Genomic DNA, 24563 nt, shown 5'->3' with positions numbered 1-24563 from the left:
GCTCAACATGATTTTAAATTTGTGCTTTATAGTCCTGTGCTACTTTGGAGGTGTGACACCATGGAGACCATACTTCTAGATGTGAAGGACATGAGGCTACAGGCAGGAGCTGGGTGCTTAATTACACAGATGTATATGGAGCTATCATAATTCATGGTCAGCAGGCCAAATACGCATTATCCACTTTCAGGCTCTTGCTCTCTCACGCTCTGTCTTTTCCCCCCCACCCCCTCGGTTCCCTATGACTGTCGCCTCAACACCCCAACCCTTAATCCCAGTGGAATTGGTGGCAATTTGTCTCTGAATGGATTGCTTGATGGGTTGAGAAAGCAAGTGAAAATATATACCTTACAGATGCTGAGTACCGTGAGTACACTGAAAGTGACGATCCAGCAGAGCAGTGAGAGTCGGGCAATCAGTACGTCGGTGCCAGACTCAGGGACCAAGGGCAGTGAGGACTCTACTGAGGAGATGGATTCCATACCTACCAAGTTTATCTGTTACATCTGCAATGCTAACTGCTACAATCAAAAGGTAAAGAGAACAACAATGACTTGCATAACTGAGTGATTGTAGATGAAGAGAGTCTCTGGTCAGTAGCCCAATGCATGCCTTAAGATAACTGTTTAACTGAATAGCTCCATTAACCAAATACACTTACTGTACTAACCTCCATCTAATCACTACAACACAATCAGCCAATCAAACATTTTTGTTTGTGGAATTTGTGAGCTATCAAAGGGAGAAAAGTAAACTTTTCATTGGTTTTCATAAAGGCATATTTCCTGAATCTATTAAATGATTTTAGTGAACAATGGAAGCAGCATCCTTTCAAACAGAAATTTTCTGTGTTCTGAATAAATGGCCAATAGAATGAAGAATGTGTGGTTGTGGTTCTGGTGCTGGTACAACCATCTGATGCAGGACTATCTGTTTATAGAGACACTGAGTTAAAAGACAAAAATGTGGCGGAGTGTCTGACCTGGACAAGTGGAATACAAGAAAATATAACAATATAAAAGGAAGGAAGGAACTATTTAGCCATCACTCCTGTTTTTTGGAAAGTGCTGTCAAGTCCCCTGAGAATCCTATATGTTTCAGCAAGGTCATCTCTAATTCTCCAAAACTCGAGTCAGATTCCACCTCCTCATGAGAAAATACCTCCATACCCCAGGATCAACCTCGTGAACCCTCTCTGCACCATTTCCAACACCAGTATACCTTTCCTTAGATAAGGGGACCAAAACTATTCACAATATTCCAGGCGTTGTCTAGCGAGTGCCTTATACAGTTTTAGCAGGAAGATTTCCCAATTGTTATACTGTCTTGCCTGCTCAGTCGGGACATTTGGGGAAACAGAATCGTAATGTTGCCGCATTAGTTGAAAGTGGAATCATTTCATGTGAAAGGAGGCAGGATGAGTTGCTATAGCCAGGTGGCATTTTGATAACAAGAACAACAGACCACACATTTTTTCAAAACTTTAGCCAGTGTTATTGGGTAATTTTGATAGTGTATGCAATGATTTATGGGATAAATGTGTACAACCCAACAGTATACGGTTCCATGCATTATACTGCACAGCAGTATGATAGCTGTAAAGCGGACATTTAAATAATCATTTAGCAAAGCTTCCATACGTTCTGTGCAGTTGTCTGCCCTCAAAGATGACATCCATGTTCCAAGCAGTTTGATTAAGATATTGGCTCTCAGAATATATTCTACAGAATAATTAAAGTAGCACAGTGGTTAGCACTGCTGCCTCTCAGCACCAGGAACCTGAGTTCGATTCTGGCCCTGGGTGACTGAGTAGTTTGCACTTTCTCACTGTGTCTGCATGGGTTTCCTCCGGGTGCTCTGGTTTCTTCCCACAGTCCAAAGATGGGCGAGCAAGGTGGATTGGCTGTGCTAAATTACCCCTTAATGTCCCAAGATGTCTAGGTTAAAGGAGTTATTGGGATGCTCTGACGAAGAGTTGGTACGGACTCAATGGCCTCCTCCAACCCTGTAGGGATACTATGATTCTAGATATTGTTTGAAGAAAAATGCAGTCCAATGTAGCCAGCTATTGAATTCTTGTATCTGATGTTGATGAAGTGTTATTTATGTTCTCTTTTGTAATTCTACATTTTTTTCTTTGAAGAACTTTCAAAAGCACATGAATGGGACTCGTCATCACCAGCGACTCATGGAGATTCAGCAAATGAGTAATGCTTGTCTGGCCACCCTGATTCCTAAATCGGGTGCAATGGGAAGAGGCAGAGATGGGTACGTACATATATCCGAGCTAATAGGTGCAGAGCAAGTATTTTGAATCTCCACTAGTTTATGGTCAGTGAGCATAGAAATTACAGCATAGAAACAGGCCATTCAACCCAAATAAGAACACAAGAAATAGGAGCAGGAGTAGGCCATCTAGCCCTTCGAGCCTGCCCCGCCATTCAATAAGATCATGGCTGATCTGTCGCTGCTCAGTTCCACTTTCCCGCTTTCTCCCCATAACCCTTAATCCCCTCTCTTATCAAAAACCCATCAACCCGCATCTTAAAAATATTTAGCGAGGCAGCCTCCACCACTTCAACGGGCAGAGAATTCCAGAGATTCACCACCCTTTGAGTGAAGAAATTCCTCCTCAACTCCGTTCTAAACCGCCCCCCTTTTATCTTGAGGCTGTGCCCCCTAGTCCTACTGTCTTTTTTGAGCGGGAAGAGTCTCTCCACCTCTATCCTATCCATCCCATTCATCATCTTATACGTCTCAATGAGATCTCCCCTCATTCTTCTAAACTCTAACGAGTACAAGCCCAGTTTATTCAGCCTCTCCTCATAGCTCAACCCCCTCAACTCCGGTATCAGCCTAGTAAACCTCCTCTGCACTCCCTCCAAATGGTCCATACTGACCTCGTGCTCCACGAAACTTTCCCATACCTTTCATATTGAACTCTGTCAGTTAATCCTTAATAGGTTTATCTAGTTTTCCCTCGAATGTATCAGCGCTATTCACCTCCACTACATTTGATACTGAGCGTCACATTCTAACCACTCTTTGAGGTAAAGAAGTTCCTTCTCAATTCCCTATTGGATTAATGACTGTCTTATATTAATAGCCCCGAGTTTTGGTCTCCCCCAAAAATGGAAAGATCTTCTCCATATTTATTGCGTCAAACCATTCTAGAAACATAAAGACTTCTATCAGATCACCCTTCAACCTTCTCTTTTCTAGAGAGAGGAACCTCAGCCTGTTTAGTCTTTCCTGAAATGTATAACGGCAAGTATTTTTGCTAGTCCGGAGTGCCTTTATATCATTTTTATGATATGGAAACCAGAGCTATGCTCAATATTCAAAGTGTGGTCTAATCAAGTTTCTCCATGTAAGTTTAACTTGTATAGTATAATTATTATGGTACACACCTACGTCTGGGCAAATTTGCATGCTTGAATACAGTGCAACCTGTTTTGAATCCTTTGTGTGATCTTTTAAATCAGGGCTCTATAAACTGTAATCCCTGTAGCCCTTGTGAGCAATACCCAGCTAATTCCCTTTGCTTTTGCTTGTATGTTTTTCATATCTGCTGCTTTGCCTTGTTTGAACTTTATGGACCTTGGTGTTTTGGAAAGAACTTTTGTTGGGTCTGCTGTTCATTAGGCTATTACCTAAATCAGATCACCAAGATCTGTCGGTAATGGCAATTTGGTGTGTAAGTGAATTAAAGAGATTTTTTTCTATTCTGCCTCCAAACTTTTGAGCCATCCAAGTATACTGCTTTGAAAAATCTCACTGTTTTAGATTGTGACCTATTACTTGTTAAATCAAGTACAGTCAGAGGTATGGGTGGTGCTTTTCCCTAAAAGAAATTGGTAGCATATGTCAGGTTGTTCAGCTGCGATAAACATCATCAATCAACAGTTAGAATGGAGTGAGAGGGGACCTGATTCTGTAATCACCTTCTAGGTCATGGAGACCAAATGTAATATCATGTGTCAGACTGAGATTGGTTAACTCTGCACAAGTTGAGGATAGAACCAGTGAGTCTTTCTGGGTCTGTTTGGAACCGTTAACTGAAAACACCTACTGAGCTATTGGGAGAATCTCTGTGGTTGTTAGAATTAATTGGGCTTTCCACAGGCTTTTTTTATGCCATTGTTATGTGTCACTGGTGTTTTAGAATAGCCATTAAACAGATGCAGAAACGTGAAGCATCCTTTTCAGTATTTAAATCCAGAGATATCCTGATAAAAGTTGAAAAATGCAGTGCAGGATAACATTAGAAACCATCGAAAGGTTTGGAAGACCTGAGTAGCTTTTTGAAATTAGAGAATGATACTGGAGTTTGGAACGTTCAATTACGAGGGCAGATTGCTTTAAGCATGGAAGATTGAAGGTTTTCTGATTTTGTTATTTAAAATGTTAAAAGTATTTGATAAGGATAGAGAGAAACTATTACCTCAAGTTTATTTACTAGTGTCACAAGTAGGCTTACATTATCGCTGCGATGAAGTTATAGTGGAAATCCCCTAGTCGCCACACTCTGGTGCCTGTTCAGGTACACTGAGGGAGAATTTAGCACAGCCAATGCACCTAACTTTCAGACTGTGGGAGGAAACCGGAGGAAACCCAAACGAACACAGGGAGAATGTGCAGACTCCGCACAGGCATGACCCAAGCTGGAAATCGAACCCGGGTCCCTGGCACTGTAAGGCAGCAGTGCTAACCACTGTGTCACCGAACATGAGTTAAGCCATTTAGAAGGGAAATCTAGAAGTAACTTTTCATAGGGTAGTGGAAGTTTTGAATTCTCTCCCACAAAGTCTAGCTAGGGTCAGATGAAATTTTCAAGACAGAGACTGGTAGGTTTTATTGGAAAGGATATTAATGGATATGGAACATGGACAGATAATTAGTGGTGAGACCTGATCAGCCATTATCTGTTGAGTTGCAGAATAGATGGGAGAGAAGGGATTCCTAACTGTTTCCAAAGAGATATGACCTGAGGTATACAGATAAATTCTTGACTTAATCTGTGTGATGAAGAGGAGAAAGCCAAACACCATTTTATGGCAAGTGGGAAAAGGAGGAGAGGTGAGATAAAATCCAACGCCAGTTCTAAACAACTGATGATTATCTTACAGTGACAAGAAACGGCCCAGATGGTGCAGCACCTGTCAGGCCCACTTCAGAGGGAATGTCATTGAGCATCGCAGGACACAGAGACATAAGGTAGACAGAAAAGCTTTCTGCAAAATTGCTAGAGTCACGTAGCCATTTAATCATTGCCTCAAAGAGCAAGATAGTTTACCATTTGACTGGAGATGTCTCATCCAAACCTTCCAGGCACTACCTAACCTGCTGTGCATTTGTAATATTTACTGTTTTCTTTGTGCAATCATATATTCTTGTTTCCATAACCCGCAAATTATTGTCACCAGCTTTTTAACAAGTTTATTTATCTGTGAAATTTATGCATGTTTCCTCTTGGCCTGCAATAAGTCGGGATGGGTAATATTTCTGGGAAATGCCCTACGTGCTAAATGTAAAGCATTTAGCCAAAATGCAGAATATGCTGTTTGCAAATTGGTGTCATCCAGGTGCCTCCAGCTAGAACCTTTTTAATTTTAGTTTTGGTTTCTATAATTCAATTTAAATTAAAAGCTTCCTTGTCTCCCTTGATGCTTACTGTGTCCCTCCTGTTCCTTTCTTCTGTGTTTTAGCCATATCTTTAATTGCTTTGCCATTCTGCAGGGCTGTTACTTAGCTTTAATGTTTATTCTGTTCTTTAACCTTCCTATAGCTTGAAATTCACAACAGGAGATGGTGGCATTGTGATCATGTCATTGCACTATTAGTAATCCAGAAACCCAGCTAATGTCTGGGGACATGGGTTCAAATCCCACCACAACAGCTGGTGGAATTTAAATTCAGTTAATTAAAATTTGGACTTGAAAGCTAATCTCAGCAACGATGACCATGAAACTCACCAGTTGTAAAAAAAAAACCTATTGAATTCACCCATGCCCTTTACTGTCCTCTTTTAAAAAAGGGAATCAGCCATCATAACTTAGTCTGACCTTCATGTGGCTCCAGGTCTATAGCAATTTGAGAAAATGCTGGAAAATCTCAGTCGGTCTGGCCGCATCTGTAAGGAGAGAAAAGAACTGCGTTTCAAGTCAAGTCTCAATGTCAGCTCATTTCTCTCTTTTACAGATGTGGCCAAACCTGCTGAGATTTTCCAGAATTTTCTCACGGTTTTGGATACCGGCATCCGCAGTAATTTTATCCGTAGCAATTTGATTGACCTCTGAAATGATCTTGTAAGCCACTCAGTTTAAGGGCGTTTGGGAATGGGCAACAAGTGCAGGTCTTCCCACAAAGCCCACATCGCATCAAAGAATAATATATTAAAAAGTATCCTTAAGTGTTCCATTTATTTCAGAAGGAAACAGTGCTAACTCTAGTTCATGTCTTGTTACGCTGCACTGAATACATGAACAAACAAAAGAAAATGAAGACATCAGTAATGATGAATTATATTGTATACTTAAGGTCTTCTGTTGCCCCTAAGCACTTACTGCAATTTAACCAAAGTTAGTTGCATTGCATAAATTTTTAGTTTTTCAACATTTCTATTGATTAGTTTAATTACACTGCCTGTTTTGCATTGTACAAACTTAATGTTCACACCAATAAGTTCTGTGAACAGTGGGAAATACAGTATGTTCTGATCATTACGCTCTGTTTTCCTGTTTGGGCTAATTTCTTTCTGCATTTTGTTGCTCATTTGTGTTTTTATGGAGTGGGGTGGTTATGCTGGGGGCAGATGGGCCCAAGAATTCTTCATCTGGTTGTGCCAACATGGAAAATAAAAGTCTGTTAAGTGAGAATTTGATAACAGATGGCATTGTTATAAATATCTGTAAATTCTAGATTTATGATATCAGTGGGAACTTAGATATTGCTCATTGTTGCATAATCATGCAGTAGACAGTGATAGAGTTCATACCTGCAGCTTATGTGGATTATAGCTGCCTACAGACCCTGTTCAGCTGCTTTGATTTGTACATTATTGGAAATCTCTAATATATTCTTGAGTTGGAAGCTATGTTCAAGTGGCAGTGTAAGCACAGGGTCATGAAGTGTACTCTTAAAACTGCCTGTTACAGAATTGTTACACTGCAGAAGAAAGTTACTTGGTCTTGTCTGCACCGGCTGTCTACTTGAGTGTTGTGCCTACGTTCTCCTGCCTTTTTCCCCATACGTCTGCGCATTGTTTCTATTCAAATAATCATCTAATGTCTTCTTGAATGCCTCAATTGAACTGGCCTCTACCATACTTCCAGGCAATGCATTGAAGACTCAAACTACTTGTGTGAAAAAGTTTTTTTTCTCACATTGTGTTTGCTTCTTTTGCAAATCACTTTAAATTGGTGCACTGGCACTCCTGATCCTTTTACGAGCTGGAATAGTTTCTCCCTATCCACTCAGTGTCTAGCCTCTGTGATTTTGAACACTTCCTTAACACTTAATATTCCTGTTTCCCTGTGTTTATCATATCTTTATTTCATACTCCTTCACAATTACAATGTCTGCATTGCCCCTTTTTTTTTTGAAGACAGCTGCAAAGTATTCATTCAATTTGTGTCTTAAATCTATCCCTTAATTTGGGGAACATGTCTGTCTGCTGTTCCTGCAGAATACTTAATGAAATATATAAACATTTTTAAGAACAATAGCAACAACTTGCATTTATATAGCATCTTGATGTGGTGAAACATTCTGAAGTGCTTCACAAGTGTATCATCAAACAAGCTTTGACACGCAAACCACATAAGGAGACATCAAGACAGATGATCCCAAAGCTTTGTGAAAGGAGTAGATTTTAAGAAGCACTGGGACACGGACTAAGTGAATAAGGAGCAGCTGTTCTCCATAGTTGAAGGGTTGGTCATGAGGGGCCATAGATTCAAGATGGGGGGGGGGGGTGTTGTGAGAAAAAACTATTTTACCCAGAGAGTGGTGCTGCCTTGGAGGGTGATGGAGGTGGGTTACCTCAGGTCCTTCAAAAAGTATCTGGATGAGCACTTGGCACATCATTACATTCAGGACTGTGGGCCAAGTGCCAGCAGAAGGGATTAGGTGGGAATTCGGGTGTTTCTAATGTGTCAGTGCAGACTCAAAGGGCCTCTTTTATGAGCTGTATGATTCTATGATCTTAGAAAAGGAAAGATGATTAGAGAGATGAAGAAGTTTAGAGAAGGAATTCCAAAACTTAGTTTCTCTGTATTTGAAGGCATGGCTGTCAATATCAGAGTGATTAAAAATTGGGCATGCACAAGAGGCCAAGAGGAGCTTGGAGGTCGCTGACTTTGAGGGCTGGAAGAGATTACACAGAAAGGGAGGAGTGAGGCCGGGGGGGGATTTGTAAACAAAGATGGGAATTTTAAAATTAAGGTAATTGTTCAAATGGGAGCCCGTGTAGATTGACAAACACAGTAATGATGGGTCAGTGGGACCTGGTACAAGTTAGGATATGGGCAGCAGAGTTTTGCATCAGTTTGAAGTTTTTGGAGGATGGGAGGTGGAACAGAAACTCTGCCTCTTCCCAGATGCTGTCAGACCTGTTGAACATTAACAGTACTTTGTTTGTATATCAGATTTCCAGCATCTGCAGTATTTTACTTTAAAATCTATCTCTTCAATGTAAGTGATGACCATCTTTCCAGTTTCCCCTTTCTTCGGTTCCCAACTTAAGGGAGTTACTTTAAGGGCAATGTGTAAATAGTGTGGTTGTTGTCCCTACAAACTCATTGTGATCTGTCTAAGCAGATTTCCAGGGAGCAAATTGTCTTCAAGGATTGTGTGAATCAGTATTTGTCTTTTTAAATTACATCTGCCCTTTGGAGTATGAGATGAACCCAGCCCCTTCTAAAGGAACTATTTGAATTTTTTCAGGAGATTTATAGCATTGCCTAAAAGACCCATGGAAGTCGATTCAAGAAAAAATTGCAGTACTATGGGAAAAGCCTGATGTGTAGAACTAATTGGATAGCTCTTACAGAGAGCCAGCACATGAATGATAGGTTGAATAGCCATTTCCTGTATTGCTCTATGTAGAGATCTCTACAATGATAATTTTTGAAAATCAATGGAAGGATTTGAAAGAAAGTTTACTACTAGGGCTGTTAAAACATAGTTAATACTGCTGTTCTATTTGTGGCTGGCAGTCATACCCCAGCCAGCTATCTCAGTTATTGATCTCAGGGTAGTACAGATTCATTGCCTTTTGAAACAAAAGGCTTTCACAACTGAGCAGCTTGCTAAGCAACTTCAGTAAGAAGTGAACATGTAATATGGGCAAGTGAACCGTGTAATGTAGCACTGGAGTAATGTACGCATCACCAGATGTGGTTTGTGTTTCTTGAGTGATTTCAATGAACCCTGTCAAAGTTGTGTCACTGGGTTCTTAAATCACAAAACACAACTGATGCAAAAGAATCAGCTGCTATTGTGGGTCAACAGAAAAATTTTGCAACTTGTCATGGGGAGATTTGAGTTCTCTGGATTCGTAGAAACATTGAGGTATCCATTCATCTCTGTTCTTCCCAGTAGACAAAGTGAGTGCAGTCTTGGCCTAAAAAGCCATGAATCATACAATCTCTGGGAAAGATATAGCTGTTTCAAAGCCCCCACACTGTGTACTAGGGACAAGATTCAGCTGGTCCTTTTTTTTTGAGGGAGATTGCTGGTCCAATCCCACCTCTTGCTGTAGCTGTGTCATTTATGTTCTCTGTTTCTCACCAGCTTGCTAAGTACTCGCTGCGGCCTTTCTGCACTGTCTGCAGCCGACACTTCAAAACCCCCCGCAAGTTTGTGGAACACATGAAGTCGCCAGAGCACAAGCAGAAAGTGGAAGAGGTACACTAAGCTTTTTCTAGGCTTTTCACTTGTTTCCATGTTGGAATACAGGGGAAATTACAAATGGAAAAAAAATGTTTACACCTTATTTCTGAATGGCTGTGCTTGTGCTTAAACAGAGAATAGGCAGGTTACAGTCTTCAATAACATCTTGCAATTATGTGCTTTTAATGGATTTAAATATCCAAAATGCCTCATAGGAGCATTATCAAATTAAATTTGACAATGACCTACATAAGGCAATAAGAGAATAAACCAAAATTATGTTACAGGAGTAGAGAAGGACTGAGAAGTTTAGAGATGGATTTCTAGATCTTAGGCCTTGGGTGGCTAGAGCACAGGCATCAAAGGTGAAGTAAAGGAAATGGGAAAATGAATGAGACCGGAGTGGAGATGCAGGAAGGTCTTGAAAAGTTGTAGGCCTGGAGAAGGTTACAAGGATTGCAAGGGGTGAGGCCATGGAAATTTTTGAACACAAGGATGGGAATTTCAAAATCAAGATTTTGCTTGATCAGAAGCCGATAGAACAGTCCTAAAGTTCCATTTTATGACGACACGACTGTTACACATGATGCATCTGAGCATAGATGAGTTGGACAACGAGTGATTGCCTTTAATGTTTGGAGTCTGTGATCTGTTAAATCAGTAAAAAAAAGTGTTGACATTCAATTGAAGCATTCATTCAACTATAACAAATATTGTTATCTGATTATTTTCTCTCTAGTTGGGGACATTCTTCAGGGCCCCAACTTGGCACTCCAGTCTGAACTTTGTCTTAGTTTCAGAAGGTTGTGGGTTTGAACGTCACACTGTTGGCTGACATTCTAGTATGCTACTGAAGGCATACGTTAACTGAAGGTCTTTCAACTGATACTTGAGCTGTAATGGGAAGATGGTAGGATTGGATCCTAAAAGGAACAGAGTGATTTGAAAACCATCTTCATTCAAACTAATGTTTTCCATATTCCATCCTTTCTTCTGTTATAAAAACTGGTTGTAACTAGATCACTTGAAGTGTGTTTGGAGTGAGCAGGCTTAACTATCCACATTATATCCCTTTGAGATGAACCAATCTCCTATAGTGATGACCTGCTTGATGACTTAATAACCAAATTATTGCCAATGTAAGTGGTGAGGGATTGACCCTGTGTGTTACCAGTTTTGGAGGCAGGCATGAGCCCTGGACCATCTATATTCACCTTGCTGAAAACTTGCAAGTGTATTATGACTCAAATTTGCACACTTCTTCTTTGGATCTAGTCAGAGCAATTATGGCACTAATTTAGTTTGTTCAGTAGCCATAAGAAATAGGAGCAGGAGTAGGCCATTTAGCCCTTCCAGCCTGCCCTGCCATTCAGTAAGATCATGGCTGATCTGAAGTAGATCAGCTCCACTTCCCTGCTTTCTCCCCATAATCCTGAATTCCCCTGTCAATCAGAAACCTATCTACCCGTGACTTAAATAAATATATTCAGTGAGGTAGCCTCCACCACTTCAACGAGCAGAGAATTCCAGAGATTCACCACACTTTGAGTGAAGAAGTTCCTCCTCAACTCCGATCTAAACTCGTGCCCCCCCCAGCCTTCTAAACTCTTAACGAGTACAGACCCATCAGGGCTCTGTTGAAAGTCATTAACTGTTTGTTGATATGATGATTAAAATGGAGACTGAAACGTGTGTTCTGAAAAATACAAACAAAACAGTATATTAACTAGTCATTCAGGCCTTATTGAACTGGAACACATGAAGCTGCCCTTTTTTCCCTGTAAATTAAAGCATTTGTAACTTAGATAATATATGGACAGAGTATTTTTATTTGGAACATTACAAAGCCATTTCAAACTAGGTTCTGCAAGATTTGTGCAGTTACTGACTGTGAAGAGAAGTACTTCCTGCCGTCTAATATTATGCTTTGTCTACCAATATTTTACGCATTGCCTGTATCCCATTATCTTTATCCATCTATCTCACTTGACTAAATACAACTCTTATCATTTTTAATATATATCCTTTAAGCCTGCCTTAACCCATGGGTCTTGAGACTGGGTATTATTTAGTCATTGTCGCTACAAGTCCTCAAGTGACAATGTTCTTTATCATGTACAAAGCAAAAAAGGGATTCAGTATTATGAGTTTCTTGAATTTGTCCTGTGTCTCCTCCCCTCATACATGTACATGCTGCTTCTTGACGTCATCATCCAAAAATGTGGGATCCGGTTCCATAAGTAAACCTTTTAAAGTTTATTTATTAGTCACAAGTAAAGCTAACATTAACACTGCAGTGAAGTTACTGTGAAGTTCCCCTAGTCACCACACTCCAGCACCTGTTCAGGTCAATGCACCTAACCAGCATTTGTTTCAGACTGTGGGAGGAAACCAGAGCACTCAGAGGAAACCCACACAGACACAGGGAGAACGTGCAACCCCAAGCCAGGAATTGAATCTGATTCCTGGTGCTGTGAGGCAACAGTACTAACCACTGTACCACCATGCCACCCGTAAGTATTATACTTATGGAAGCAGATACTATACTACTTAATCACTGTCTCATTTAACTAGGCTGTTCAGAACTGTGGTAGCCTATTTAACTTATTTTAAGTTTACAATTTCATATCCTCTTGGTCACAAACTCTGCCTCCCTAATTTTGTCCATTTGCTTCACCTCACTCTGTCCATTGTCAAAATCCTCACCTGAGTCTTTGCCACCTCTGGACTTGACTGTTCAATGGGACCCTGAGCTACCACCTAAGAACATAAGAACATAAGAAATAGGAGCAGGAGTAGGCCATCTGGCCCTTCGAGCCTGCCCCGCCATTCAATAAGATCATGGCTGATCTGTCGTGGCTCAGTTCCACTTTCCCGCCCTCTCCCCATAACCCTTAATCCCCTCGCTTATCAAAAACCCATCAACCCGCGTCTTAAAAATATTTAGCGAGGTAGCCTCCACCACTTCAACGGGCAGAGAATTCCAGAGATTCACCACCCTTTGAGTGAAGAAGTTCCTCCTCAACTCCGTTCTGAACCGCCCCCCCTTTATCTTGAGGCTGTGCCCCCTAGTCCTACTGTCTTTTTTGAGCGGGAAGAGTCTTTCCACCTCTATCCTATCCATCCCATTCATCATCTTATACGTCTCAATGAGATCTCCCCTCATTCTTCTAAACTCTAACGAGTACAAGCCTAGTTTATTCAGCCTCTCCTCATAGCTCAACCCCCTCAACTCCGGTATCAGCCTAGTAAACCTCCTCTGCACTCCCTCCAAGGCCAAAATATCCTTGCGCAGGTGCGGCGCCCAAAACTGCACACAGTACTCCAGCTGCGGCCTCACCAATGCCCTATACAGCTGCAGCAAGACCTCCCTACTTTTATATTCAATCCCCCTCGCTATGAAGGCCAGCATCCCATTCGCCTTCCTGACCACCTGCTGCACCTGCAGGCTGGGTTTTTGCGACTCATGCACAAGGACCCCGAGGTCCCTCTGCACCGTCGCCTGCTGCAGTTTTTCGCCCCGTAAGTAATAGTCCTTCCTACCATTCTTCCTACCAAAGTGGACCACCTCACACTTGCCAACATTAAATTCCATTTGCCATTTCCTGGCCCATTCGCCCAGCCTATCTAGATCCTTCTGCAGACTCTCCACACCCTCCGCACAATTTGCCTTTCCCCCAATCTTGGTGTCATCAGCAAATTTCGACACCCTACACTCGGTTCCCTCCTCCAGATCATCTATATAAATGGTAAATAGCTGAGGCCCCAGCACCGACCCCTGGGGCACCCCACTAGTCACCAACCGCCAATCCGAATAGCACCCATTGACCCCCACTCTCTGCCTCCTATTTGACAACCAATCCTCTATCCACGCTAACACCCTACCCCCAACTCCATGTCCTCTGACCTTCTGCAGTAACCTCTTGTGAGGTACCTTATCAAACGCCTTCTGAAAATCCAGAAAGACCACATCCACCGGCTCTCCTCTATCCACCGCCCTAGACACATCCTCATAGAACTCCAGTAAATTTGTCAGACACGACTTCCCTTTAATGAAACCGTGTTGCGTCTGCCCTATCAAGCAATTCCCTTCAAGATGCCTCGCAATTTCCTCCTTAATGACGGATTCTAACATTTTACCTACCACAGACGTTAAACTAACCGGCCTGTAATTCCCCGCCTTTTGCCTGGCACCCTTCTTAAACAACGGCGTAACATTAGCCGTTTTCCAATCCTCCGGCACTTCCCCGGAATCCAGCGACGTCTGGAAAATAACCACCAAGGCATCCACTATCACCTCCGCCATTTCTTTCAGAACCCTCGGATGCATTCCATCCGGTCCTGGGGACTTGTCCACAATCAGCCCCTCCAGTCTGTCGCGCACCACCTCTCTAGTAACAGTAATGTCATTAAGACCCTCCAGTCCTACCACCTTTCCATCGCTAACACCCGGCAAATTATTCACGTCCTCCTCCGTGAAGACAGAAACAAAAAAGTTATTCAAGACCTTAGCCATATCCCCATCCCCTACCACTAGGTCCCCTTTCTCATCCGCTAAGGGACCAACGTTCACCCTAGCCAGCCTCTTCCTTTTTATATATTTATAAAAACTCTTGCTATCCTTTTTTATATTAAGCGCTAGCCCAGCTTCATAGCTTCTTCTACCCTCCTTTATCAACTTTTTTGTCAATCTTTGTTGACATTTAAACCTTTCTCAACCCTCTTCTCGCCCACTGCTCTTAGCTACTCTAAATTCCTCCGCTTTTAATTTTAACACTTTTAATTTAACACTTTCCTTCACCTGTATTCATCATACATTGAATCCAGTGATCACTGACCTACGTTGGCTCCTGATTTCCCAACTTCTCATATTTAAAAATTCTCATCCTTGTATGGTAATCTGACATTAGATGGGAAAATACTGAAATGCACAGCAAGTCAGGCAGCATCTGTAGGGAGAGGAAGATAAGGTTACTGTATTCCACTCCTGGAATTTTTGGGCAGTCAAATTTACCATAGTTTTTTGTGGTCTTGTTTCCATGAATCTATGCCCATTTAACTGATGACTTTATTTTGTATCTGTTGCACTTCTGACACATCTTTTCAGCTTTGACAAAGGATCATCAGGACTCAAAACGTCAGCTCTTTTCTCTCCTTACTGATGCTGCCAGACCTGCTGAGATTTTCTAGCATTTCCTTTTTTGTTTTCGGATTCCAGCATCTGCAGTAATTTGCTTTTACCTTTTCAGATTTGTTGGGTTTAGAGTTTTTTTTTTATCCTTTGTTCCTGCATCTTGTTGACTCCTTGCAACCGTGCTCTCTCCTGTTAAATGGGTCCACGATATGAGCTAGGGTAGCCATCAGTGCCACTCAGTCATTCATACCTAATGACCCAATTCAGTTAGATTGGCTGAATAGCATCAGATTTTCTATGAGTCAGGGATGAGTAATTCACTACACAGTCTCTAAACAGGCAGTACATTGGATTAGCTTCAACGTCCATCCTTCACCATCAGTGCACTGTAGCTGCAGCATACATGTTCTACAGGGTACTCTGCAGCAGCTTGCCACCCAGGATTACTTTGAGAACACATCCTTCCCCTGACCATCAAGAAGAATAATAACAGCAATGTTAGGAGGTCACCATTCCTTCATTGCCACTGGGTCAGAAACCTAGAGTTCCCAACCTGGCATCACCATGGGCAGCAATCACCATAAAGGTTGCAGCAGTTAAAGTTTGTTTATTCTCCCCATGTCTGCGTGGGTTTCCTCCGGGTGCTCCAGTTTCTTTTCACAGTCCAAAGATGTGTGGGTTAGGTTGATTGGCCATGCTAAATTGCCCCTTAGTGTCCCAGGATGCGTAGGTTAGAGGGATTAACAGGGTAAATATGTGGGGTTACGGGGATAAGGCCTGGTGCAGACTCGATGGACTGAATGGCCTCCTTCTGCACTGTGGGGATTCTATTATTCTATTAATCACAAGTAGGCTTACATTAACATTGCAATGAAATTACTATGAAATTCCCCTAGTCGCCACAGTCTGGTGCCTATTCGGGTCAATGCACCTAACCAGCACGTCTTTCAGAATGTGGGAGCAAACCGGTGAACACTGAGGAAACCCTTGCAGACATGGGGAGAATGTGCAGACTCCACACAGGCAATGGCCCAAGCTGGGAATTGAACCTGGGTCCCTGGCACTGAGGCAACAGAGCTCGCCACTGTGCCACCATGCCGCCCACGGTTCATGAAGAATTCATAGTATCACTTTCTCAGCAACTAGAGATGGGTAATAAATGTGATGTTGCTGCGTTATTGAGCTTGCCTCTTGTGTTGAAGGTATACAATTCAAACAATAAACTCGTATAATACTGCTGCACTTGTTGGAAGCTGTAATATCAGTGTGACAAGTAGAAATTGTCACAGTAAACTATCAGAAACATAGACCGAGAAATTTATCATGGGGAGGAAAGTGTTGGCTGCAGGTGGATACAGATGTTTATATTCTTTGTAGATAATCTTTAACACAAAATCCAAATATTTTTACCATTTCAACATGTTAGCAATGCTAATTTGTATAGTAATTGCACATCAATGAACTTTATTCTGGTTTCAGGTGAAGCTTCAGCGAAGTTCCCAGGATAAAGACCAGGCTGGACAAGATGATCCAGAGGACCTGATCACCGTTGATGCAGTTGGTTGCTTTGATGAAGATGATGAAGAAGGGATGACTGAGGAGGATGATGACAGCATTTCTGATTGTTTAAGTGATAAGGATTCTCAGCAGGTTTGTCAATATACTGTTAGATTGGTTTGTATTTCCTTGCATTCACGCATCTAAATCTTATTTACTTACGATTTTATTAGAGGTGACAAATTTATTATTACTTACTGTGTAATTACTTGTGGGATTTTGCAGTGTGTACTCTCTTGGTGTAGTCGGTTTTAGTGCTGTTTTATTATGTTGCAAAAGTGCAATTCCATTGATACCTATTATTTTTGAAAGTTTAGCACCTCTTCTACAACAACAGTATGCATTTATATCATGTTTTTAACTTGGTAAATATGCCTAGATGCTTCAAGAATATTGTCAAACATAATTTCACATCGAATCACATTAAATATATATTTGGATAAGTCACCAAAATGCTTGATCAAGAAGTAGCTTTTAAGACCTGCCTTAGACAATGTGAGGTGAGAAGTTTATGGAGAGTATTCCAGATCATTGATCTAGGCAGCTGAAGGCATAGCTGCTAATGGTGGAGGAAGGGAAATTGGAGTTGCATTCTGCTGCAAGAGGCCAGAATAGAAAGAACACAGACTTTGAAGGGTTGTAGTGTTGGAGGAGGTTACAGAGATAGGAATGGGTGGGGTCATTGGAAGGATTTGAAAACAAGAATGGGAATTTTTTATATGTTGAAAATTTTCATATTTCACATAGCGAACAAACACAGGTACAGATCCACACAGTGCTCCGTGTACACTCCAATGTGACTGGGCTCATGTTCCCCATGGCCAGGGAACAGGCCCTTTCTATCCCCCGGCACCCACCCCGCTCAAGTCCCATCTAATTGCACTGGGAATAAGTGATAATATAAAAACAAAAAGGCAGAGGAACACCACTGCAGAACCAACGGAATGCCCAAGCAATCCAGGCTATAAACTCGCGGGCAGAGGAAAGAAAGAGAGAGAGTGAAGGAGGGAGAAGAAAGTGAGAGGGAAAAGAAAAAAGTTCTCATGTTGGCCCCCACATCGCAGCAGGGCGGGTGGGCGTACTCAGCTAAAGGGCCAGGATGAGTCCACCAATCGGGGGAAGGGATTGCAGGAGCACCTAGGATACCGTGGCCATCGGGTATCGACTCAGCTGGCGGGCTCCAAGAATGAGAATCTTAAAAACCATTGTTATATTGGAAGGGTTAGTAAACGCAGAGATGGGAACTGTGTAATATTCCAATGTAAAGCTTATTCTGGGGTAGGAGCAAACAGAAACATTATTCAGGCCTTTAAAATAACAAAAGGTATAAATTCAAAATTGGTAAACTGCAATTTTGGTCATGGGTTCGTGATGAAAATTAACAACCCTTGCGCAAGTTTAGAAATGAGAAAAAACATCCAAAGGATGGTTGACAGGTAGAACAGGCACTTTAGAGAAGGTGCTTTATTGAAGGCCATTGGATGCCTCATAAGAAGGTAATGGATTGACAGGAGAAGGCAGATAATAGAGGGTCCACTTACTTTTCATGAGGAGGTAAGAGAACTGGTTTGCTGACCCTTAAATGAAGGGATCAGCAGATTGCATGGAGTGGAAGAGGGAAGTATCCATGATGGAACATCCTTAAATGGACTCTGGAAAGAAAGAATGGCCATTTTCACTGAATCTCTTTAATTGCTTGGCTTCCCTGAAACGGCATGGAATTTTACAGCCTCTTGAGTAAAATGTGCATTTCCAAACGGGGAGGAAAAAAGTAAACATGTGCTTTGTACATTTAGGCTTTGCTGTCAGAGTTTGAGAAGGAGCCATATGATGCAGAGGCTGTGTATGGTGAGTACAAAAGAAGTAAGCTAATGTATTATACTCACTGTTTTTCCTAACAAAATCTATAAATTTTCCAAAATAGCACATTATAGAGTTTAATGGATACTTTATTCTGCCCATCTGTGATTCTGAAGGGTCATCCAGACTTGCAATGTTAGCTCTATTCTCTCTCCACAGATGCTGTCAGACCTGCTGAGATTTTCCAATGTTTTGATTTTGTTTCAGATTCCAGCATCTACAGTATTTTGCCTTTATCTTTGAGATTTTGAGGTGTTTAATTGGATCGGGGGTTTGGCTAGATGTATTTACGTAATGCTTCTATGGCTCCATGGCATTTCACAGAAACATTATTAGACAACGACTGACACCAAGCCGAAGGAGATATAGTGTAGATTTTAAGAAGGGTCATAAAAGAAGAGACAGCCAGAGAGAATCAGTAATAACCAGAGAAGATTGTTTTGCGACAGGGTGCAGGCTATGATGTAGTTAGAAAATTTTAGCAGAGCTCATGTTTATGAAGAGTTCAAGGTGGGAGGGTGGTCAGGAAAGCGTTGGAACAGGCAGGCTTCGAGCTACCTGAAGCATGAGTTAGGGTTTCAACAGGAGATGGGCTGAAAGGCAGGTAATGTTCCAGAGATAAAGGCGAGTGGTTTTAATGATGGGGAGGATACTGAATCCAAAGCTCACCTCAGCGTCAAATAGAGCATCAAGATTACAGTCTGGTTCAGTCAGCGACTGGGATGGGGATGTGGGGACTGGTGGGTCAAATGTGGGATTAAATCAGTGATAATGGAATGTAGCTAATGTTGAGTGCTTAAACTGCTAGCAAGTAAAGGGATGATGACGGATTTAAAAAGGAAGGGGGAAACTGGTTCCAGTATCGGTTAGCATGGATGCCAGCAAAGTAAATTGGGTGGTCAACAGTTTAATGGGCATAGGGTTGAGGGAGCAGCTGGGTCTTGTGGTTCAGGAGGAGAGTTGAGCGGGGATGGGAGAGAAACTAAATACATAGGGGATATATTACAGAACTAGTAATCTGGAGGCCTGGGTTAATGAATCAGCAAAATGAATTCCAATCCCACCATAGCAGCTAGGGAATTTAAATTCAGTTAAATAAATTTTTAAGAATACCTGGAATAAAGTGTCAGTTTCTGTAATGATGACCCCTGTAACAAAATGGCCTCGCAGTCAATTAGTTGTACCAAACAATTATGTCACTGCAAAACTAACTTCACCAAAAAGACTGCAGTCATTCAAGAAGTTTACTGACTCTAGAGGTCAATTGAAGCTGACCAGTAAATGCTGGCCTTGTCAGTGGTGCTCACATTCGATGGATTAATGTGAAAAAAACTTAGAGAAAGAGAGCAAGGATGGGGGAATGCTCACTTGGTGTGGGAGGAAAGGACATAGCAGAGGCTGCAGAATAGTTGGTCTCAATCTTGGTCACCTTGATGACAAAGAATCCATGAGCTGTTGTTCTTCTGTTGGGGAGGCAGGGGTAAAGGGTTTAAGGAGGATGATTGGTTTCAGAGAAAAGAAGCAAGAGATTATTGCATTTGGGAGTCTCCCTTAAACATTTGCTGCCAAGGGAATTGTGAAATTGATGCCCTTTTGTATGGCTCTCACTCTGCAAAGATAGTTATTCCTCAGGAGATGTTGTGCGCTGTGGTTTAAAATCATCAGTGTTCATTCTAATTCCAGCACCTTCAGTTTTAAATTTTAAAAAAACCTGCTAAGCAAAATGGATTGGATTTACTCTACAGTACCACCTTCACTCAAAATTGTTCATTGCAGTTAGCAACTACTTTCCCTCTGAGCAAAATGATGACTGGTGATATACTGAACACTAATATTATGGAGGAAGGGGAGGATTGTTGGGTTAATATAAACAAAGAAACTGTCTATTTTAATAACTGATCTGCAATTACCTCATGCTATCAACTTGCAGAGTGGAAATAGCCTGATTTCTTAAAAGGGGAAGGAAAATGTAGCAGCATACAGCTTATGCTAAGTAATCCGTCTTCTTGGCTATATTATTTTAGAAAAAAGCAAACATTTAAGAAATTCTTTTCATTTAAGTTTCCTAGCCCAGATGTAATATTCACATTCCTGGGTGGGTATGCCTGCATTCTGTGACACCTTTATTCATCTCAGTAGGATTACAACTTTTCTCTGATCTAAAATAGATCCAGGACTAGTCAATTCTAAACACTTGCACAAGTGTCCAGTTGTACAGCATCATAGACTGCACACTGCCATTGCATTACCTGTTTCAGTCTTCACCACCCTCCATCACGATGCAGTTGGTGAGATTCTCCTGGAGCCATCAACCCTTGGGAACAGTCCCCTCAAAACTGTTCTACTGCCATTCAATTACATTGTGACAGATCTGAATCACAGCTCTATTTCCCAGCTTTGATCCCCATCCATTGAAACCTTTAATTTAATATAAATCAAATTGAGGGGTGGGGTGCATATTTCACCTTTCCACTCCTCTTTCTGTGAAAAAATGTTTCCTAATTGATGTAGTTCTAATTGTAAGACTACGCCTACCTGTTGTGGATTTTTCCAACAAAGTAAAAATAGTGTCTCTGTCACTAACCTATCAAAATCTTTAAAAAATTTAAGCATCTGTATTAGATCATCCTTTAATCTTTTTAAACTCAGTAAACACAGAACAAGTTAGTACAGCCTAGCCTTATAATTAACCCTGCCAGTCCTGGTATCAAGGCTTCATCTTTTTGTTATGCTTTTGCACATCCTTCCTAAGTTAATTTCTTCAGCGACCCCAAATGTATCTCAGTACGAGTTCAAAGAAAACACTTGATTGTTTTGTATTGGAGAGTTGATCGCTGAAAATAATGGCTTAGCTTAATCATTACTGCTAGACCCATAGCTGTTGAGTTCACAGATTGCACAACAAAACCTTTGGAAGCAAGTTTGAGTGAGGCTTTTCTTTTAAAATTCGATTTCTTTTTTCTGAAATTGGAGTATCTTTAGTTTATGTAGAACCATTTCTTCCCCAGTGTTAAACCTCAAATTTGAAAACCCTAAAGCACTAGTTTGTATCTTAGTGCAAAAAAACTGGTCCTGTTAATTGTCTTGAGTTTATCCTATGGCATAACTATATGTATCCAGATTCATTGCTGTGGCTTTCCATTATGGTATCATTGCAAAGCTTTCCTCTCACTGAAACACCTCCATATCTCTGAATTCTGAAAGGGGATTTCTGCTTTTTGCACATAGCCATCAATCTTAAAAAGCTAATTACGCTGACATAGGCCGAGAGCCAAGCTTCTGTTAACTCTTATACAGCTGATTTTTTTTTTGGTTAAAACAAAATTCTTGTATGCATTTCCTTTTTTTTTACTTCTGATTTGTTTTGTGTGTTTTGATGACAAGGGCACATTCAATGTAACGTACAGTGATCGTCTTGGTTCCCCTCCCCTCCACAGGCCAGGAATTTGTGGTCCCTGTGACCGGTTTCCTCTGCAAGCTGTGTCACAAATTCTACCATTCTGAGTCCACTGCCAGATTTACCCACTGCAAGTCACTGATGCATTTTCAGAACCTTCAGGTTAGATGGTTGTTCCATGATGTGGCCTGTGTTTCATTTTCTCATTTTCTCCTCCATACCTTTACTCTTTTTCTTTCTCTTCTCACCTGACCTCTCTCCATTGCTCTTTAACCTTTTGTATCTGCTTTTCCTTCTGTACCTACTTGTCACTCCTTGCTACCCATCTCTCCCACCCCTCTCTACACCTCCAACAGCCCTCCCACTCCATCACTCTTTATCTTTATGCATTCTTCGCATTCACTCTGGTTTTTCTCCTTTTCTGGTGTTTGGTGTTGTCCCAGACTTGCTTTAAAGTCCCTCCTACTACTGAATATAGTTCAATTATTGTGGAAGCAATGAAAAGTTTCTAATTTAAGCAAAAATGCCCTGATCTTTTTAGTCTTTTTCTGCAGTTTGATATAAAGTTAGTCATGTATTTATTGCTGGAAACTTATACCATGCTGCTTCACGTCTTGCCCTATTCAGTGTACCTCTACTCATTAACGGGCCAACATAACTATGAACTTGTTTAGGTTTAATCTTTCTACACTCCCTCCCACCATTGACTTGGTAATTTTGGAAATGGGCAGAATTAGGTATGTTTAACATGCCAAACAAGCTAGCTAGGGATTACATTAACTTATTTCCTGCAATCTCCATTCAGCTCCTTTATGGACTTGAAACAACAAAGGAAGATTTGGGATTGAATTATCCTTGCTCAGAGAGGTTGCAAAGTGAGATTTTTTTGAAAGTTGCATCAGAGGAGATTTTGAGTTTGGGTTTGAGGTACATTGTTTAGACAAACAAGATTAGCTCTGCTTCGCATCTGTCCTTATGCAAGACCTTAAATGCGTTTAAAGCTGCCACTACAACACGATTCCTCCCCCCCCTCAGTGAAAAATGATAATGATGAGATTTACCTTTTTGGGAAAATTGGAGCAAGTCTGTGACCCATTATGCATTTATCTTTTATTGAACTGTTTGCACTGATGTTGTTTTACATTGTGAGTTTTGTGTGATTTGTTCTATGTTTGAGGTATTTGTGGGATATTGTTGCAATTTATTAGTCGCCTGTTCCACGTTGTTTCACCTTTCATTTCAATGTTCTCATCTAGTTTGTAGTTTGTACTTCCAAAGTCTGTCATGCTAGAATGCATAGCCACTTTCTTTAGCTGCAGTCCATGTGGTTTCACATTTCTCCTCCTTTCAATTTGAGATTACAGCATTATCTCTCTTGACATGTTAATTGTTCTACAGAAAGCAATGAAGCAAAAGGTTATGTTGTCAGTTTTACATTTCAGTTCAGGGCTAATTTGCTGCTTTCACCCCAAAGCATGCTGCCCTGAGCACAGAATTAGGCAATGGCTCCTCAAAATGCAAGTGCAACAGACTCAGGATTTGAAAACAGTGAAATTTTTGTGTGTCACTGTTGTGCAAGTGTACAGTGCTCCGAGCACTTTTAAGCCAAGCAGTGATAGATGATTTCTACTGATGAGTTTGATCCATCCCCAGTTTTTGCAGGTCAAACAAATGTGGCTTTTTCACTGAATTTTTCAAGTAAATTTGACTCCCATAGGGTTGATTATCAACTTGAAAGCTTCATATTTCACTTTTTCTAGTGTATTTCGTAAAAGCAATTCAGATGTTCTTGTGTTTTGATGGTGCAGTTCTGCAGCATGCTTTTAAGTTTTTAAACTTTCATATGTAGTTGAGGTCAATGGGAAAATATTGGCTTTCTTCCATTAGGATTTAATCTGAATTTTTGAGTTGATTTCAAGAGAAAAGGCCTTTATCCTTTTCTGATCTCTTAATCTTGCTGGATCGAAGGTGCTCGAATAGCATCACTGGGAGCAATGATTCAGATTTGGACAATCTGTACTTTCACGTTGTGATGCTGCTGATGGTCCAATGTATTCTCTCTTCACAGATGGGATTGAGACATGTGCCAGTTGCAAGTAGACTTCTTCACAGTCAATTATGAAACAAGCAAAAAGGACTGGGACAAAAATAGCAAACACTGGAAATAGCACGTCAGACGGCATCAATGGAGAGAGAAACCTAATCCATATCTCAACTTGTGATCGTGTTTCGCTCTCCACAGATGCTGCCACATCTCCTGAATATTTCCAGTTTTTTTCTGTTTTCATTTTAGATTTACAGCAATGACAGCATCTTGCTTTTGTAGAAAGACAAGAAGTTGCATTGCTGCAAGATTTAAGTAGTTTCATTGTCTGTCTGTTCTTTTACAAGTAGCTTGGTATCTGAGCACAAATTCCTAATATATCCAAGATACATCTTATGGATTTCTCTGTACTTTTTTTCTGTGAGGCCCTAGAAAGGATGATAGCAACATCATAAAAGAATCGACCAGTGCCATACTTTTTAGTTTCCAGTCAGTAAAATGTATGCTTCAACATATTCTTTGTGACTCACTCTGCTCTTCCAGTACTACCTACACCTGTAGAATTAGAGTTCTGGGCAATTCCCGTGGAGCTCCTTATAAAATCAACATCCTGTCACATTTGAACACCTATTCTATCAGTTTGATGGTTAAAATACAAAGCAGACACATGACAGGCA

The 24563-nt window shown here is 41.1% G+C and overlaps 1 protein-coding gene across 3 annotated transcripts in view; it reads left to right on the top strand.

The window, feature by feature from the left end:
- The window catches only part of ciz1a (cdkn1a interacting zinc finger protein 1a), a 56172-nt gene that overhangs the window by 24183 nt on the left and 7426 nt on the right, over nucleotides 1-24563 (top strand). The window contains exons 8-14 of one of the 3 annotated variants that reach the window (XM_080211897.1): nucleotides 355-534; nucleotides 2144-2268; nucleotides 5130-5217; nucleotides 9796-9909; nucleotides 16508-16678; nucleotides 18382-18433; nucleotides 21883-22004. In XM_080211897.1, coding sequence (XP_080068023.1) covers nucleotides 355-534; nucleotides 2144-2268; nucleotides 5130-5217; nucleotides 9796-9909; nucleotides 16508-16678; nucleotides 18382-18433; nucleotides 21883-22004 — 852 coding nt within the window. The remainder of the gene's footprint in view (nucleotides 1-354; nucleotides 535-2143; nucleotides 2269-5129; nucleotides 5218-9795; nucleotides 9910-16507; nucleotides 16679-18381; nucleotides 18434-21882; nucleotides 22005-24563) is intronic. The other 2 variants (XM_080211898.1, XM_080211899.1) reach the window with 2 other exon arrangements.

The sequence above is a fragment of the Carcharhinus amblyrhynchos genome, chromosome 25 (assembly GCF_965287045.1).
Source record: "Carcharhinus amblyrhynchos chromosome 25, sCarAmb.v2.hapA, whole genome shotgun sequence".
Taxonomy (NCBI): Eukaryota; Metazoa; Chordata; class Chondrichthyes; order Carcharhiniformes; family Carcharhinidae; genus Carcharhinus; species Carcharhinus amblyrhynchos.
The sequence above is the reverse complement of the archived record's forward strand: the minus strand, read 5'-3'. Positions and strand labels throughout refer to the sequence as shown.